The 15,874-nt window shown below is 36.9% G+C and overlaps 1 protein-coding gene across 6 annotated transcripts in view; it reads left to right on the plus strand.

Moving 5' to 3' along the window:
- Positions 1–1,806: 1,806 nt before the first annotated feature.
- Positions 1,807–15,874, plus strand: part of lyst (lysosomal trafficking regulator) — a 76,866-nt gene continuing 62,798 nt past the window's right edge. For 4 of the 6 annotated variants that reach the window (XM_016671142.1, XM_016671145.1, XM_016671144.1 and 1 more), the window contains exons 1-2: positions 3,011–3,492; positions 13,680–13,771. In XM_016671142.1, the coding sequence (XP_016526628.1) occupies positions 3,412–3,492; positions 13,680–13,771 (173 nt within the window). In that variant the 5' untranslated portion in view covers positions 3,011–3,411. Of the gene's footprint in view, positions 1,874–3,010; positions 3,493–11,202; positions 11,278–13,679; positions 13,772–15,874 lie in introns of those variants that run through there. The other 2 variants (XM_007551502.2, XM_016671147.1) reach the window with 2 other exon arrangements.

The raw sequence follows: 15,874 nt of genomic DNA on the forward strand, positions 1-15,874 counted from the left end.
TTAACCTTTGCTTTTGTTTTCAGAGAAGAAACAAGAATAGCATTAAGAATAAAATGTTTTCAACAATAATAAAGGCACAGTTGTTGGTACTTCCAGCAAGTCCTTATAAAATAAATGTAACCAAAGAGGTTTATTTTTTATTTTGATTTGTAAAATATCTCTGATTTTATTAGAGTTTCTAGGAACATTTAATCTGTCTACTTTCTGTTTCCCAGGAGTAGAAATATGACGTGGCACAGGGAGCCATTTTTCTTTACCACTAGCCACCCGTAGCCACCAGACAGGACAATGACAGATATTTAGCTGGACTCCAAGAGGAGTGAGGAGGAGGCAAAAACATTTCCAAATATCACTGGAACTGCAAAAAGGATCTTTGCATCACAACCATTAATCTACATGTAAACTAGTTTGAAAGGCATGCAAGGAAGTAACTAATTTTGTCTTACCACCACCAATGCAAAACATGCTAAGTTTGCTAAACTCTAGAAAGAAGAGGAAGTGTGCATCAACTCTGGCAAGGGTTATAGAAGAACAATTCACTATTAGAAAAATTCTCCACAAGTTTAACTGACTAGGGGATGTACAGGGAGAAAACTTTTGCTATCTAAGAGAAACATGAAGGCCAAGACTAAAGTTCACCAGAAAGATGGTAGACAACAACCAGAACTTCTGGAATAATGTTCTTGGACATTATTCCAGATAAACAAAACTCAGCATTAGACTAACTGTGAACCATGGGGTTGGAAGTGTCATGGTCTGTGAATGTTTTGCCCTCACTTCACGGATTAACTCTCTGCTCTTATCTTTATTTCTATGAATAAAATAGGATTTTTAATGGAGCATCTTAATTTTCTGTCATGACTGTGCCCACATATTAAACAAGTAACCAGTATGCAGATATACTGCTGTTTAAGCACACAGGAAATTACTCTCATTGACCACAAAAGGGAAGGCTGTGGTTTTCCACATCTAATGAGGTTGTACTAAAAACAGTAACTTTATCATTTGTGTTGGCTACGGTATACTTTAAATACCTGGAATGCGACACAACATGTTTGGTAGCTAAAATTTTAACAATAGGCCAGGGTTGCCAAGTTATTGCCAAACAGCTCAGTTTAAACGGCAAAAGACATGAATCATGAGTAATTTTTTCATCTTTTGTGTGATAGTATGTTAAACATCGCAGAGAGTACCAAATTTTCTTTTCCCTTAATAAATATTATTTAGATTTGCCTAAGAAAATTTCGAACAGCTTCTCTCTTTTAAACATCGAAAACGCCATCTCAACGCGATTGATTGGATAATGTACAGAAGTTCTTTGAACGCACCACAGCTCTCTGGGCCTTTCATTGATTGGGAAACGGTTTGTGTGACGTCCAATCGGAAGCAAGAACGGACCCATATCACGAGAAAGGATTATAATTGTATTAGTTTCTCCCTCAGACTTACCTGCAAGGAAACTAGCTTCATTTGTTTAAGCAACGTAATCTAAACAAATTATAGTTTTGGATTATTCTGGATTTTCTGTTCGAAACAGCTTAGTTTATGCGTATCAAATTACTGTAGTAATTTCTCTTTTTCTCACCACTTGGTTTTTATAACAAGAATCTTACGTTTTGTTTTAATTACGTTTTGTGTATTTTTCTTTCTTTGTTTAACATTTCATATGCTGATAAAAAATTGACTACTAAATGAACGTGTAGATGTGCTTTCGTGAATGACTTCCTTTAAATATTGATTCTCGACGCCTCTGTTGTTAGCAATCGAAGACAGAGGTCGGTGGTGCCTTCCAGTCAATGTTGAGGGCGAAATCGCCCAGAGCCTGATCAGTGCTGGACGAAGTCTAACTGCTTTTTAGTCACTGCAAACCAAGGTACGTTCAAAGATGCATTCTTCATATTTGTTCTGCAAATGTAAGGGGTGTGTCGCCTTAGCTAGACCGTATAATATAATTATTTTTTTGACCCAATTTAGGATGCGTTTATTTCTCTTTGACACAGTTCTGACAGTTGACAAAACACACAGATCGGAGCGGTGCAATAACCAATAAAATAGCTAATGTGACTGTTTGCGACAGAGTTCCAAATCTGAAATGTATGGACTTATTTAGGAAATTGTTTTATAAGTAATAAATGTATTGCTTCTGCGGTTGATGTATAAAAATCGGTTGGTATTTTCGTTATAGTTTTCAGTACCGTGTGTGTGTGTGTGTGTCCATTACGGCTAAGGTAGCCACAATATTAAGCTCACGGAAGGAAAGGAATTTCAAAATAAAATATCAAGCAAGACGTTTTCTAGTAATAGCTCCCTTATCTGAGAAAATAAACACTTTTAGATTGGAGAAAAATATTATTATATCGTCTAATAAGACTTTAGATTGTGTATATAAAATTTTCCTAGTGTTGGCTTTATTAAACAAATCCATAAACTTTAATCAGACTGGATCCTCTAAGTTTTGCAACACTGTTATAAAATTGCTTAATTTATTACAGTATGAAATTTGAATGAAATCCATATAAAACGTATTTATAAAAACCCTCTAAATAAACCTTTTTAGTATTCTATTCAAAATATTTTCATTGAATACTTATTTTGTTTTATAGCAAAATTACACATAAAACAGTGGAGCTATCTATAAATGCAATACTGTATTAATTATTCTGTTTAGTTTTCTTTCTTTATTCACTTTTTTATTATGTGTATCACTTTGATGCTGATACATTCCCAATTTTACAACTCTAGAACAAATGATTCTAAAAACAACTAAATAAAAAACAAAACCGTAAAGATAAAAAATTTAAAAGTGAAATTGCTTACTTCGTGGCACAGTTTCACATTCATATGATGCGTTTTACGAATTACCCAAAGAATCAATACAAAGCAAAACTAAAGTTGTATAATTTTTTTTCTCAATTGATTTGTAGTTCAGTGAGCCGTAAAAGCTTTTATTTTGAAGGAAACTCCCCAGCGGAAATTGCTTAGTATGGAATTGCCACTAGCTTGATGCTAGTTCTGTGAAGTACCTCGTTAGCTAGCTTGAGCCCGTTTTGTTTTGGTTATGTTACGCTGCGACTGGATCGTCAGACCGACGTTTTTCGGGTTCAAGTCAGGGCAAAGCGCACTGTAATAAAGTGTTAGTTCATCTGCAAGCCGTTTTCTAAGAACAAGTGACTTAGACGACTTATATTTTGTTATTTCTTTGGCTTTAATACCCTTCAACATCATGCATTTCCATCCAGGAGCTCCACTTTAAAAGCGGCGAAGCGGCGCAGTGAATCATGAATCTGCAATGAAAGACTCAGGAGAACCTTTGGGTCTCTTTCCGGGGCACTTCCAGCCTCCCGGGGGTTAAGAAAGGATTGCTATAAATCCCTGACTTTCTCGGGGAAGCGCCTGGAGAACCTGGAAGCCATGGCTCATCTACAGCAGACCGATCTGTCATATGCGTGGGAAAAGTATATGGACTGTAGGCTGCAGGGAGCGGATCTGCAGGTAAGGTTCTGCAGCAGTATGTATACGATGCATGCTCAGCTTTGTTGGTGGTGATCCTTGTCAGTGCTACACTGCAAGCCAGTGGTTCTGGAGGTGAAAAACAATGTAATAAAAGTATATCTTTTTTCATTTTAATACATATAAAATATAGTTAGCTTCATGTTGAACTAACCCTTACCCTTAAAATGCAGAATGTGACTACTGGGTTATATTAGTCACATTCTGTCTGCACTGGTATCATTTTCCAAACCTTCTGGGCTGTTCAACAAGGTTGCAATTAATCAGGAATGCAAAGAAACATTGTTCAGACATTCTTATTGTCTAAAACAATTACCTTTCCTGTTTTTTGGCTTCCTGGAGTCACTAAACATTAGGGATTGTGTTTAGCAGTGTGTAAATGTGTAAGGTGGCTTAATAAGATGCTGTTTTTTCTTCTAAAAAGAGATGATGATCAAATATTCAAGAACTTTTTTTTTTCCAGTTTTAATTGTAAGAACTACTGCTTTACTTTATGCCTTTTTACTGCTTGTTGTAACCCAAAGAAGTTCATCATGAAGTTACTGATTAATATGTTTATACAGTATGCCACCAGCATAATATCTTTAAATTACACCTCATATTGCTGACATTACACCCAAACTACTACTACTACTCCTCAGATCTGTCCTAATTGCTTCAGAGCCATTAACCTCCACTGATTCCAGCTTTTGGAGAAAGAAATAATCTCACAAGTGTTGAAGTAGAAGCACGTACAAGATGTGTGGTGAATCAGAGCAGAGATGGAGGCAGGTGTAAACCACAGCTTGTTGTGTTACAGTGTGAATGCATTACTGTCTGAAAGGGCTGCGATGTGTTTGTTCAGAAATCTCTCCCAGACTATCGCTGCTCCATTCGCCTTCCCCTCGTGCCGCTGGAGCAGAACGGCAGTCGGATCACAAGACCTAGATTAGGATCAGACTGCGTGTCTTTACACACATCAGACATGCTCTTATTCAGAAAATATAGTGGCTCTCAACAGTCCAGACCCCAATTAAAATGCCAGATCTTATTTAATATAAAAATTATGCCAGAAATAACTGGTTTAAATGTTTATGTAATGCAAATGCTGGTACAATTTATCAGAAAAACAAAAACATCCAGTGTTTTAGTAACATTCTGCCTTGCAAAATGCTTGGAAAAGGACATCAGTCATCCTCGGTTCTCTTTAGGTGATCCCAGATATATTTGCCATTTTCAACTCTTTATGCTGACTGATCTATTCCAAATTTAATCTTTTCCAAATCTATTGCTTAAAATCACTGTGATGCTAAAAATTAAAATCCATCATAAACACGCCTGGAAGTTTTGCATCAAACTGGCTGTTATTTACTGATAATTTGATCCAGTTTGGCTTAAAATCCTGGTTTTATCAGAAGAAAAATAACGTCACAGCATGATGCTGCCACCACCATGTTTCATAGTGGGCATACTGAGATCACAACATGTTTTTCCCACTTGGTTTCAGAATATCATTTGTTTTTTTTTTGTTTGTATTTTTTTTGGAGGTAAAGGCTTTTCTGTTAGACCAGACAGTTTGTCGATTTGCCTTTTCATCACTTCTGGAGAAACGTCCAGGATTTGATTCACCGTTCTCCAATGTTTTCTGCTCTTATTCACGATTCTTAGAGATAAATAAGATGCTGTGGGTTTTGTTGCACTCTTGGCTCTCCTCACACCGTGACTTCAGCCAAAGGATGCAAATGAGGAACAGCTACACTTTATTTCTAATCAGAGCCGCCATGCCCAGGAGGACTAACCGTTAAAATTGGATCAAAAGGTGCAGAAACAGGATTCATTTGAGAGTGTGCACACCTATACAAATAGATTATTGTGTCTTTGTTTCCTTCTAGTAGAAAAGCTTGTTTTACAGTTGAATTGCATGAGATGCATTACAGTTCACTGACCTGAAATTTCACTTTTTGCTTCGTTTCGGTGATCTTTTTGGTCTTATCCTTGAAACTGGTGAGCTTTATCCTTATTTACCCGCTTTGCACCGAGGATGCTCTGAAGTTTCTAATAATCTTTTAACTTAATCTGTCACTTTTTGTTACGATGGCTCCCTTGGTACAACTGCGGTTGCTCCTACACCTGTCAGTTTGATACGCGTGATCATTTAAGTGTATGAGACACACAGAGAGGGTCTGTTGAACACAGCTGTCCTCTCTAGAGTGCTACCTTTCCCTCTCAACTGAGCCTGATGTGGGAAAGACATGGTGACAGTTTGTGGCGCTCACATGGCTACCATTGCGCTACCAGCAAATTATGTTTTTTCACAACAGCACACGGTAAAGTTTGGCGGTCCGTGTCTTTTCTTTGTCAGACAGCATGCAGGTAGCAAAATGCGAAGGGATCCATCACATCGCAGCTCAAGAAATGTAGAAATGTTAGCTGTTAGCAAAATAAGCATATTTATGCACTGAACTACATATGTTTAGGCTACAAAATTGAAGCGCATCATGTTTTCTCAAATCCTGCAGTTTGTTGTGTAATTTTTGTCCCTTCCTGGAGCATTTTGACTTGTTGTAGATTATTGTTGGTTCCTTCTCATCCAAGGAATACGCTGATGGATTTAAACAATCTATCAGTCGTTTGCTGCCAGTAGTTTTTGTTTACATACACTTTGCTTTTTGTCTAGAGAGATGCATATGTTCACATCGGTTTCACTGGACACTCAAATTGGTGGCACAAAAACAACACCAAAGAAAATAAGTTTTTGAGCAAAACTGCTTGAAAATTGAGCAGTTTTGCTCTCCCGGTGAATGTAGATGTAGATGTCCACTCATGCAGGCTAAATAAGACGGTGATTGTGGGAAATGTCTAAACACAGACATCAGGAGGACTCTGCTCTTCTGTTTTGCATCTTAATCTGTGATCACACCTTGCAGTGAAATATGGAGGTAAATAAGCTCGTTCTTTTGCAGCAGTTGACGAGGAAGCTTATATAAAAGAAGTGTGAAAACACCAGAGCTGAAGCTGCTGCCTAGTTATATCTGCAAACTTCACAGCTTTGCTGTGCTGTCAATCGCATCAAATCACAATAAAAAGCAATAAAGTTTGTACCAAAATGTAAAAAAAAAAATGTTCAAATCAGTTGAATATTTTTGCAAAAGTGTTGGATCTGATGTCCGTTTAACTTCTTCTGTTGTGTTTTTACAGCTCAGTGACCAGGTTTGCTGCTGTTGGATTGTTAAAATTGACCTCCAGGTCACCTTTACTCTCATGACAATACTGTCAGCAGATGAATTTCTAAGATAATGAAATGATTTGACAGATTGATTTTACTTCCTCTATTTTGGAGTGAAAACATTCTTTTGTTTATAAATTAAAGTTAAATAAATCCCTTTTTGCATTGCACGGATAAAAATTCAAATAATTAAGAGTATTTACTTCTATTTAAAATCTTCCTTCAGGGGGAGGTAAATCTGCAGTATGTGGTCAGTCATGTTTCCATTCTCGCCGTTTCCTGATGAGCTGAGTCAATTTAGCAGAATGGCTTGTTGGGCAGGAGCCAACCATAAGAGGCAGGTTTTCTGTTGCAGGTCGATGTTGAGTTTCATTATGAGGTAACAGGATGTTTCAAAATGTCATCGTGATGCGTTTGAGGCCCTGTTTTTTTGTTTTTTGTCTTTGTGTACCAACTGTGAACTCCGGCTTAAACACCTCGTATGGGTGTGTGTGTCTGATTCATCCTGTTCAGTCAAGTGAAGTCAGTCACACTCCTGGATCAATGCTAACTCTGCTTCTCATGGCTGATCGGTCTTGTAAGTACAGCTCTGCATCTCCTCTGCCTTCGCTCCTGTTTTGTTTTATGGTTGGCAGTCATAAAAAGATGTGATGCAAATTATCTTTCATGCATGGCGCATCTCGCACATCTTCACAGCAATCTCACGTCGGTAAAGTTGCTGAAATGTTTTGACTTCCTGAATGAGAGAAACCCTGGTTACACGTCCCAGCCACATTTCATGTCGTTACGTTTTCACACTCGCCTGTGCCAGCACGTTCTGGTGTTTCTACGGTGAAGTCCTGATTGCTTTACTAAAGAAGATTAAACTTCTCAAGCGAAGCATATGGCAAAATGGGCTGAATACAAAGTAGCTCATAGAGATTGCAAGACTGATCCACCTTTATTTTACATTGTGCAGCTTTCAATGTGCTTTGTATTTTTATTTTGCCTAGTATCTCTTCAAAGCTGTACTTTGTAAAGTATAATGATGTTTATTAGGAAACACTGCTAAAAAAACCCCAAAATGTGCTGCTGAACAAGGTGAAGGGTGAGTGATTTAATCTCTCTTTAACGCTTGTTTTTACACATTTACATACAAAACATTTTTGAATGCTGTCGCAATATGTCACCATAGGAATTGCATTTTTGTAGCATTTAGCTCAGCAGAAAGGAGCATTGCAGCTTAAGCTTTGCAAAGCAAAAAGTGACAATGTGTGGGAAGCAGCATCAGTTGGACACAGTGTGGAGGAAAAATTATAATTGCTTTTTTAAAGTGTTCTTGCTTTTTGAGGACTTTTTTCTGAAATATTATAGAAATATGAATACCGTTACCTGTTTTGGGTTTTTTGGAGATGCTGGCTGATACCGGCTTCCTGTTGTTGTTGTGATCCGGCCTAGAAACTTAAAGTTCTGATTTTCTTTCATTCTAGACGAACATGTTTGTATGTTTTATAGTCATTCACCTCACCTGAAGCTGCGTTTGAGATATTTAGCTACAAACACGCAAAGGATCACAATTTTGGCGTTTGCGGTACCGTTACTGAAGTGTCCCAGGTGTGTTTTGATGCTGCTTCAGTAAGGCGACTTATTTGTTTATAAATTACCACTTAAGTGGGAGTGGGTTAAAGGCTGTAAAACCTATGAACAAGCAACTGAACACAACTGCGGTAAAAGTCTGGTGAATCATTACAGAAGAGGAAATCCACACGAATGAAGTATATTTGTGGGTTTTTTTTAGAGCTCTATAGAAAAAGGCCTGCATATCATTTGCTAAACCTACTTTCTATCTCTGCTTTCAGTGAATAAAATCTTTAATTCAGTGATTTTCCCTTTTTAAATTCACATGAATTCACAATGACTCACCTGTTTGCTCATTTAGGGAAATAGACGACTGTGACGTCTTGTGATTATCACACCGCTCTCAGCATCCGATCATTGTAATTTATTTTTATGGCTTCCACACTTTCCTCATGTTATTTATGATGATTAAATTGAAGTTCTTAAGCTGCCTGGACTTTTTCACATCTGCTTTTATCGTTCTGGCCCGTAGTTTGAGTCCAGCTCGCGCCGATCGCTGACTTGTTCCACTCGACTGGCTGAAAGGATGAATAATTCATCTCCCTTGTTCCAGGCTGAGTCAGACCTCTGAACCATTGCTCCTCTGCCTCAGCTTTTTTTCCACCTACAGACACGTTATTAAGTCCGTTGCTGCTTTAAAAAGAAAAAAAAACATTTTAAGAGCAGAACGGAGTGACCAGAGCAAGATGATAATTTAAGTAACATTGGTTTACACTTCCTCTGCGTGTTATTTTCAGCCGAGTGGATTTGAGACGTTTTGCTCAGTTTGAGCGGAAATGTGGAACGTTAGGCGCTCCTCATGACGCTCATCACCCAAATGTCAAATTGCATCAATAGGAATTTCTTACGGGAAGAGAGTGAAATAAATAAATAAAATGTTACATAAGCAGCAGCACGGCTCTTCCCTCTGCCAAGTTGTAGTCTAACCAATTATCCAGAGAGCTGCAGAGTTTGTACCGATGAGGGTGACTCAGCTATGAGACTCCCATGACCAGTTCTCCCATGATCGCCACACTGGGCGCAGCCACTGGATCCGAGGGGTTTCATATTGCAAACATGCATCTCTTTCATGCAAATGGAGGGATTGAGTTTTGTTGTTTTCCATTCAGTTTTGAGTTTCTGTTTTCAAAAAGTGCAAGTAATGGAGATGAATTAGTTTATTGATTAGTTTATTGATTGAATTAGTTTAGATTGCTGATCTAAAAAGATACCGCAGGTCTTTCCTTCTGGCCGCCGTCAGACTGCACAACACCCGCTGCTCTCAGCAGTTCACTACTCTCCACTACAAGCAATAAACCTGGAATTTATTTATTTTATTTATTTATTTATATTTCATACAATCCTGTTTCAGTATTTCTATATTCACTTGTATTTTTTTTTTGTATATATAGATTTTTATATTGGTTCTGCTCTGTCCACTATACTGCTGTAACAATGTAAATTTCCCCACTGCGGGATTAATAAAGGAATATCTTATCTTATCTCTTATCTCCAGGTTTTGTTTTTTACTACCGTTTGACCTCCTGATTCTGTCAGAATATAAGCTGTTTAAAGAACAGCATTCAAAATGTTTCTTTGTAGACTTCCTACAATAAGTCGCCATTGAGCCGAATAAATGTCATACTGTCTGTGTGAAAGTTTTGCATATATTTGAAGACGGGACATAATTTGAAATTGTGCCCGTACTGTACAGTATTTTTATTCTTTGTTCTGTTTTTGTACACACTTTTATATTTTATTTTGTGTGCGTTTATTTGCTTTTTTTTTTTGTCAATAACCTTTACTGTGACAAATTATATTTCCATTTTGTCTTTCTATTATCAGAGATCAAATGATAAGCCATCTTTAGCCTCATTTTTTAAGAATTAGCATGGTTAGGTGGGCTGGGATCACTAAACCCTTTCCAAATCGTAAAAGCACAGAGTGTAGACCGAATAAAAGTGTAGGTGGATGCATAAGCTTTTTACACTTTCACTTTCTTATTCACAAAGCGTTGTTGAAATCAAAACAGCTGATTCTTTCCTGTATATTTTTCTAAAACATATCGCCAAAGAAGAGCTCTTGCTAAGTATCTAGACAAGCTTACAAATGTAAATCAAATCATTTTAGTTATTTCTTATTTAAATTTCAACACTTGTTCCACACATGAACAAGTTTAGCTCACTTGTGTCAAACTCAGGGCCTGGGGGCCAAACATGGCCCACTCTAGCTTTTCCATCAACAAACAAATGGTGGCAATAATCTGTAGCAGTCGGTCTCCACCCATCCAGAAAACCGTAATGTTTGGTGGCAAATGATGAAAGACGTTAATCAGTTCACAGGGAAGGTTAAACACTGAGCTCTGTGAACCAATTTCCCTCCTAAGCTGTGTTCACTGGTATCGGCCATGTCACCATTATCAAATCAAAGTGGTGCAGAATGCATTACAATATTGGATTAGAGCCCTGGAGGAAAAAAAACAATCCTGTTGCTTGGAAATTATCTCCAACGATTTGGTTTTCCTTTCCCATTTGATGAATGCAAAAACACAGATAACGCAGGGACAAACGGATCCATTTAGACAGAAATTTTTAGATTTATTTAACAGCACAAGTTCAGGTCCAGAGCTGCTTCAGGGCGTAGTTTATATGAACTAATGACAGATGTGGCAGCTTTGCAGCTTTGATTTACTGCCAGTTTTTCTCCCCTGCTTTTATATCTGCTTCTCATCTGCTGCATTTGTTTTTCACCACTGTGATCATGTCAGCTTTCATGTTTTCCCCCTGTCTTCCTCTCCACTCTCTCATCCATTCCTTTCTTTTTCCTCCTTTTTGTTTGATTCCTGCGTATGGTTTTGTTCAGCCCCCTGAAGTGCTGTGACCCAAACCCACCCATCCACCCACCTGCTCACCAAACCCATCAGTGCTTTGGTTGGGTTTTTGTCCCAGCTGTTGACCCTGACCCCGGTGAGTGTGGTCCATTCTGCACCTTCATCCTGCAGGATTTAAAACTACGAAATGCACTTTCTTTAGTATGTTCAGAGTAAAATTAGATTTGGATTATTTAGATGTTGTTTTTTAGATACAGCTCGATATGCTGGCAAGAGATGTTTCTGTTGCAGGCATATTGAGCTGTTAGCATGTTATAACAGCTATGAAACTGACTTCTGTCAGAGGCTTCTTCAGATTTGATGCAAGATTGACTGTTACTGGATATCCTTCTTGCTCACAACATCTCCGTCCATAATAACTTTATAACCTGCATATCTACATTTTCTCTGAAAAGACGTGATACATTAATGCACTTTTCTTAACTCTTAACTGAAATAAAAATACAAATACAAAATATCCCATATATGTGAATATTTTTGAAATTATGCAGCTGAGGCTATAAAATACATTTAAAATGCAGATCTAAATGTATTAAAAAATTAATTTCTAAGCTCGAGAGACAATTTTGCACCCTGTAAACAAATATAGCAGCAGCACCTCTTACTGAAGGAGGATCAACTTCTGCTATTTGTGCACCAATGAAAAGTGAAAGTGAGTTTTTAATCCGCTTTCTGAAAAATACGCAGAATTTGAAAGCCAGGACCACTCAAACTAGTTAGATACATTCTCATTTATTTACTATTTTTGCACCATCTGTCTCCTTTTTAATCCAGTTTTATGGATAGTTGGATAGAGATTGATAAAAGAATTGCTCTTTTTGTTTTTATATTGCAAGATTTGAGTCAATTTTCTCTCCTATTTACAGTGTTTCATATATTTTGGATGGACGAATGCAGTTTACACACTTCATATGTAGATTTATTCAAATGTTTTTGGTTCATTTCTTCAGCTGTTTTACAAATGAGGTTTACACTCTGATGAAGATATTCTGAAAATTTGCAAACCTGCTACACAAAATGCAGACGTGTTAAATCAGTTGATCTCTAGAGTAGATCTGTCAAGTAAAAGCTGTTTTTAAGAGTGTAGCATCTTGAAATATAATTTATATAATAACCAGCCTGATAAAATATGGTCAGGAGTATTTACAACCTCCATGCTTTAATACTTAAAAATGTGCGTGTTGAATTTATTTAAATTACCTTTATCCTGACTAGAGACAGATCTGTGGCTTACATGTTTATATTTACTTACCTGTGTTTGAGCATCACATTTTAGGTAATCTAAATATTAGTTATGGTTTATTTTATCAGCCTGTTCCTGTTGAAGTAGATGTTTTTAGTGGTTTGCACCAAAAATTTTCTTTTTAAACCGTTTTCACTCTTTATTGTGTCTATTCCTGCAACTAATGATTGTTTTAGTTATTGGATAATAGATTACTTGGATAAATTGAAACTCCTTTTATAAAATAGATATAGAAATATATTTTTAAAATGCAAATAAACAATTCCATTCCTTTTTAAAATAAGAAAGTAAATATTTTATGGTGAACTCTTGGTCATTTGTATCAAAGGATGCATTTTCAACCAAAAAAATACTTTTAACATCAACATGTGAAAAGCTTTCTGTTTGATTCAACATCGTTAAGGGCAGATCTGTTCACTATTTTTCTATTTTTGGAAAGCAAAAGGGGCTTAATAGAAGCCACAACTATGTCACTTGGTTTGAACATATTTATAAAGTTTTTCTTTATTTTAAATGCAAAATTGTACAATTTTGGCTTAATTATTTTTCTGAATATGTTGTTATTTCAGCATTTGGCCTTTTTTTTTTTTTTGAGTCTGTCAACTCCAGTTTACGATGAATCAATTCCTAAATTAGACATTTCACGATTTATCCGATTAATCGTTTCATCTCTAGTCGTGTCGTTGCCATCTTAAGTCATAGTGAAGCGGTGTGGATTCTCAGGCTTCTTGACCCAGACAGGCAGGGATCAGCATTGTCTGAATGAATCCCATCAGTGGTGTCAGATTAGCAGAAGCGTAAAGAAGCCTCCTGTGTGGGATGACGGACAGCGGCACGCTGGTTTAGCGGCTGGCATGTAAGCCAGGAAGGTTTAGCATGCTACCCTGGAACCAGTAATGCTGTTAAGCGAGGTCAGATGGCTCATCTCACCATTTAGAAAGTCACAGTTTCTCTTGTTCTGACTTCTTCACTCAGATTTAATCTAATATGGGGTTATTTCAGTATTATTGATTTGTTGTACTTGAGAAATAGAGGAGAAATAAAAACTGCACACTAGTTCCCAGTGGTTTTTGAAAAATCAAACCTGAGCTGTCACTTTAAAACTATCTAACTCATTGTTAAGCTTCCTGAGAAAAGGAAATGTTTGTTTGATACACATCTCAGTTCCTCTTCGTCTTTGTGCAAGTACCAATCTCGTTGTCGCTCTTGTTTCTCGTTTGTGTGTCGATTCTCAGATCAGCCTTCAGAGTCTGGAGAATTTCCTCTGTCTCTTCCACTACGTGCAACACCACCCCAATAACAGCACCAAAGATGCTCTGAAATTCTGGTAAGATTTCCTCACCGTATCATCGTTTTACATTAATCAATGTGTTTATCTCACTTGGCATGTGTAAGACCTTGGTGGTGTATTTGAAATCCATTAAAACTGTGGCAGTTCTTTACAGTTACAGGAAACTTTTAATCATAATTTTTGATAGAAATAATGACCAAAGAGTTCAGTGAGTTCTGATCGGATGCACAATATATCGAATCAGAATGTGTTTGTGAAACATTGCAATCGCAAGAAATGCTTGGGGACAATATTTGGTGGGACACAATATTTTAAATGTTATGCATTGTTGTTCCAGTTTTAATAATATTTTTTCTCCTCGTATTTCTTCCCCACTTTTTATTGGGAAGAAAACTACGATCAGTCTCATTGTAGTTTTCAGAAATGGTATCGGCTTTACCTTTTTACGTTTTCCTAAACTATTTTAAAATATTTTCTCATCTTTAAAAGCTGTCGCTTCCCTTTACATTTTAAGTATTGAAGTGAGACTAATATAAGGTTACAACACTGACTTTAAAACTTTGAATCGCAGGTGCTTAAATATTTTAGAAGTAAATATTTTCATATTGTGGATGTTTTGATTTCTGTATTTTCAGCTTTGTGGTTTTTAACTCAAGGGTTTCAAAGAATTTCAGGACTTTACAAAGTCATAGTAGGCATCAGTCCAATCAGTCTTTTTAAAAAGACTGACCTTCCCTTTCAGATTTTGACCTACACAAATTTTTAAATTTTTTTTTACAACTTACACAACAGATATTATAAGATTACAATACACCTTCAGTGTTCCAATCTTATTTTATTGAAAAACATTGGACAAAACCCATAAAACTATTTAGTTTTACTATCAAATCTGAATGTAATGTTTAGATTGCTGCCCAAGCTACTATATCATCTAAGTCAAACAAAAAAAAAATCAGTTCCTCTAATCTTTTTTTTTTCACATCATAAACTTCTTCAGCCTTCTTTTATGGCTGAGACATTTGCACATATTGGTGGATAAGTATCGTCAGATCTTCCAAAATTAAGGAAATCAGGGTCAATAAATCAGCTGGGCAATACAGCTTAAAATGTTCATATTTGGTTTTCTCAAAGACTTCTAATGTTGTTGACTAGAACTTTAAGTAATAGACAAAATTGTGTGTTATATGTCAAGTGGAAGAAAAAGGATGCTCTTAAAATTTTCTGACAAATATCTAAAAAGTGTGCCGTGTGTTTTAATCTAAAAGAAATCCAGTTAACAACCTGGTACAGTGCAGACATCACAGAGGTTTGTTAAAAAACATTAAGCTAACATCATCATAAAGATGAAGAAATACAGCAGACAGGTCAGGAGTGGAGTAGTTTAAAGCAGAGTTGGATTATAAAACAATACTCTGAGGTGTGGCAGCATAATTCGGCCAAAAAGCGGAACTGATCAAACCTGAATGTATTGCAAATGTGGAATAAAACCTGTTAGTAGCTGCAAAAGATTTGAAACTGGAGGTTCACCTTCCAGCAGAGAAACAACCCTAAAAGTCATAATTTTCATGCCTTAAATGGTCTAGTCAAAGTCCACGCTTAATTCCAATCAAAAATCTGATCTGTGGCTAAATGATAAAATCAATCCTAAACTGCATTGAAAGTGTTACATCCACTGCCAGCAACATTGGATCAAATGGAAAGTAGATTGTGTGTTTGCAGACTCTGGTATTGTTTGCACTGCAGCCAGATATACTGATGCTGTAGATAAACCCTGTTTGTCTCCCTGACGTCACCGTAGCTGTGGAGTCTCCATCGACCGTGCATTGTACTCAGGAAACCTCCCTGTGCCAACCAGGCCTCTGTTTGTCTAACATCTAAAGCTGGACTCCCAAAAAAAGAAAAACCGATGAATGAAGCCTCTGATGGAAATGACTGGGCTGCAGATAAGAAGCTCAAAACAACTGGATGAAGGGGGGAAAAAAAACTGCAAACATAAAGTCGGCAGCTGTGTGGAAGCAATTATCTCTGTTTACTTGGCTTTAATCAGTTTCTTGTGGTAGGGAGGACAGGACTAAGAAGCAGTCAGAGAAATAGTGGCTGTAATTGTTGTTCAACCAAAGCTCTCTGCTGTGAAAAAAA

The sequence above is a fragment of the Poecilia formosa genome, unplaced genomic scaffold, assembly GCF_000485575.1.
Source record: "Poecilia formosa unplaced genomic scaffold, Poecilia_formosa-5.1.2 Scaffold42, whole genome shotgun sequence".
In the NCBI taxonomy this organism is placed as follows: Eukaryota; Metazoa; Chordata; class Actinopteri; order Cyprinodontiformes; family Poeciliidae; genus Poecilia; species Poecilia formosa.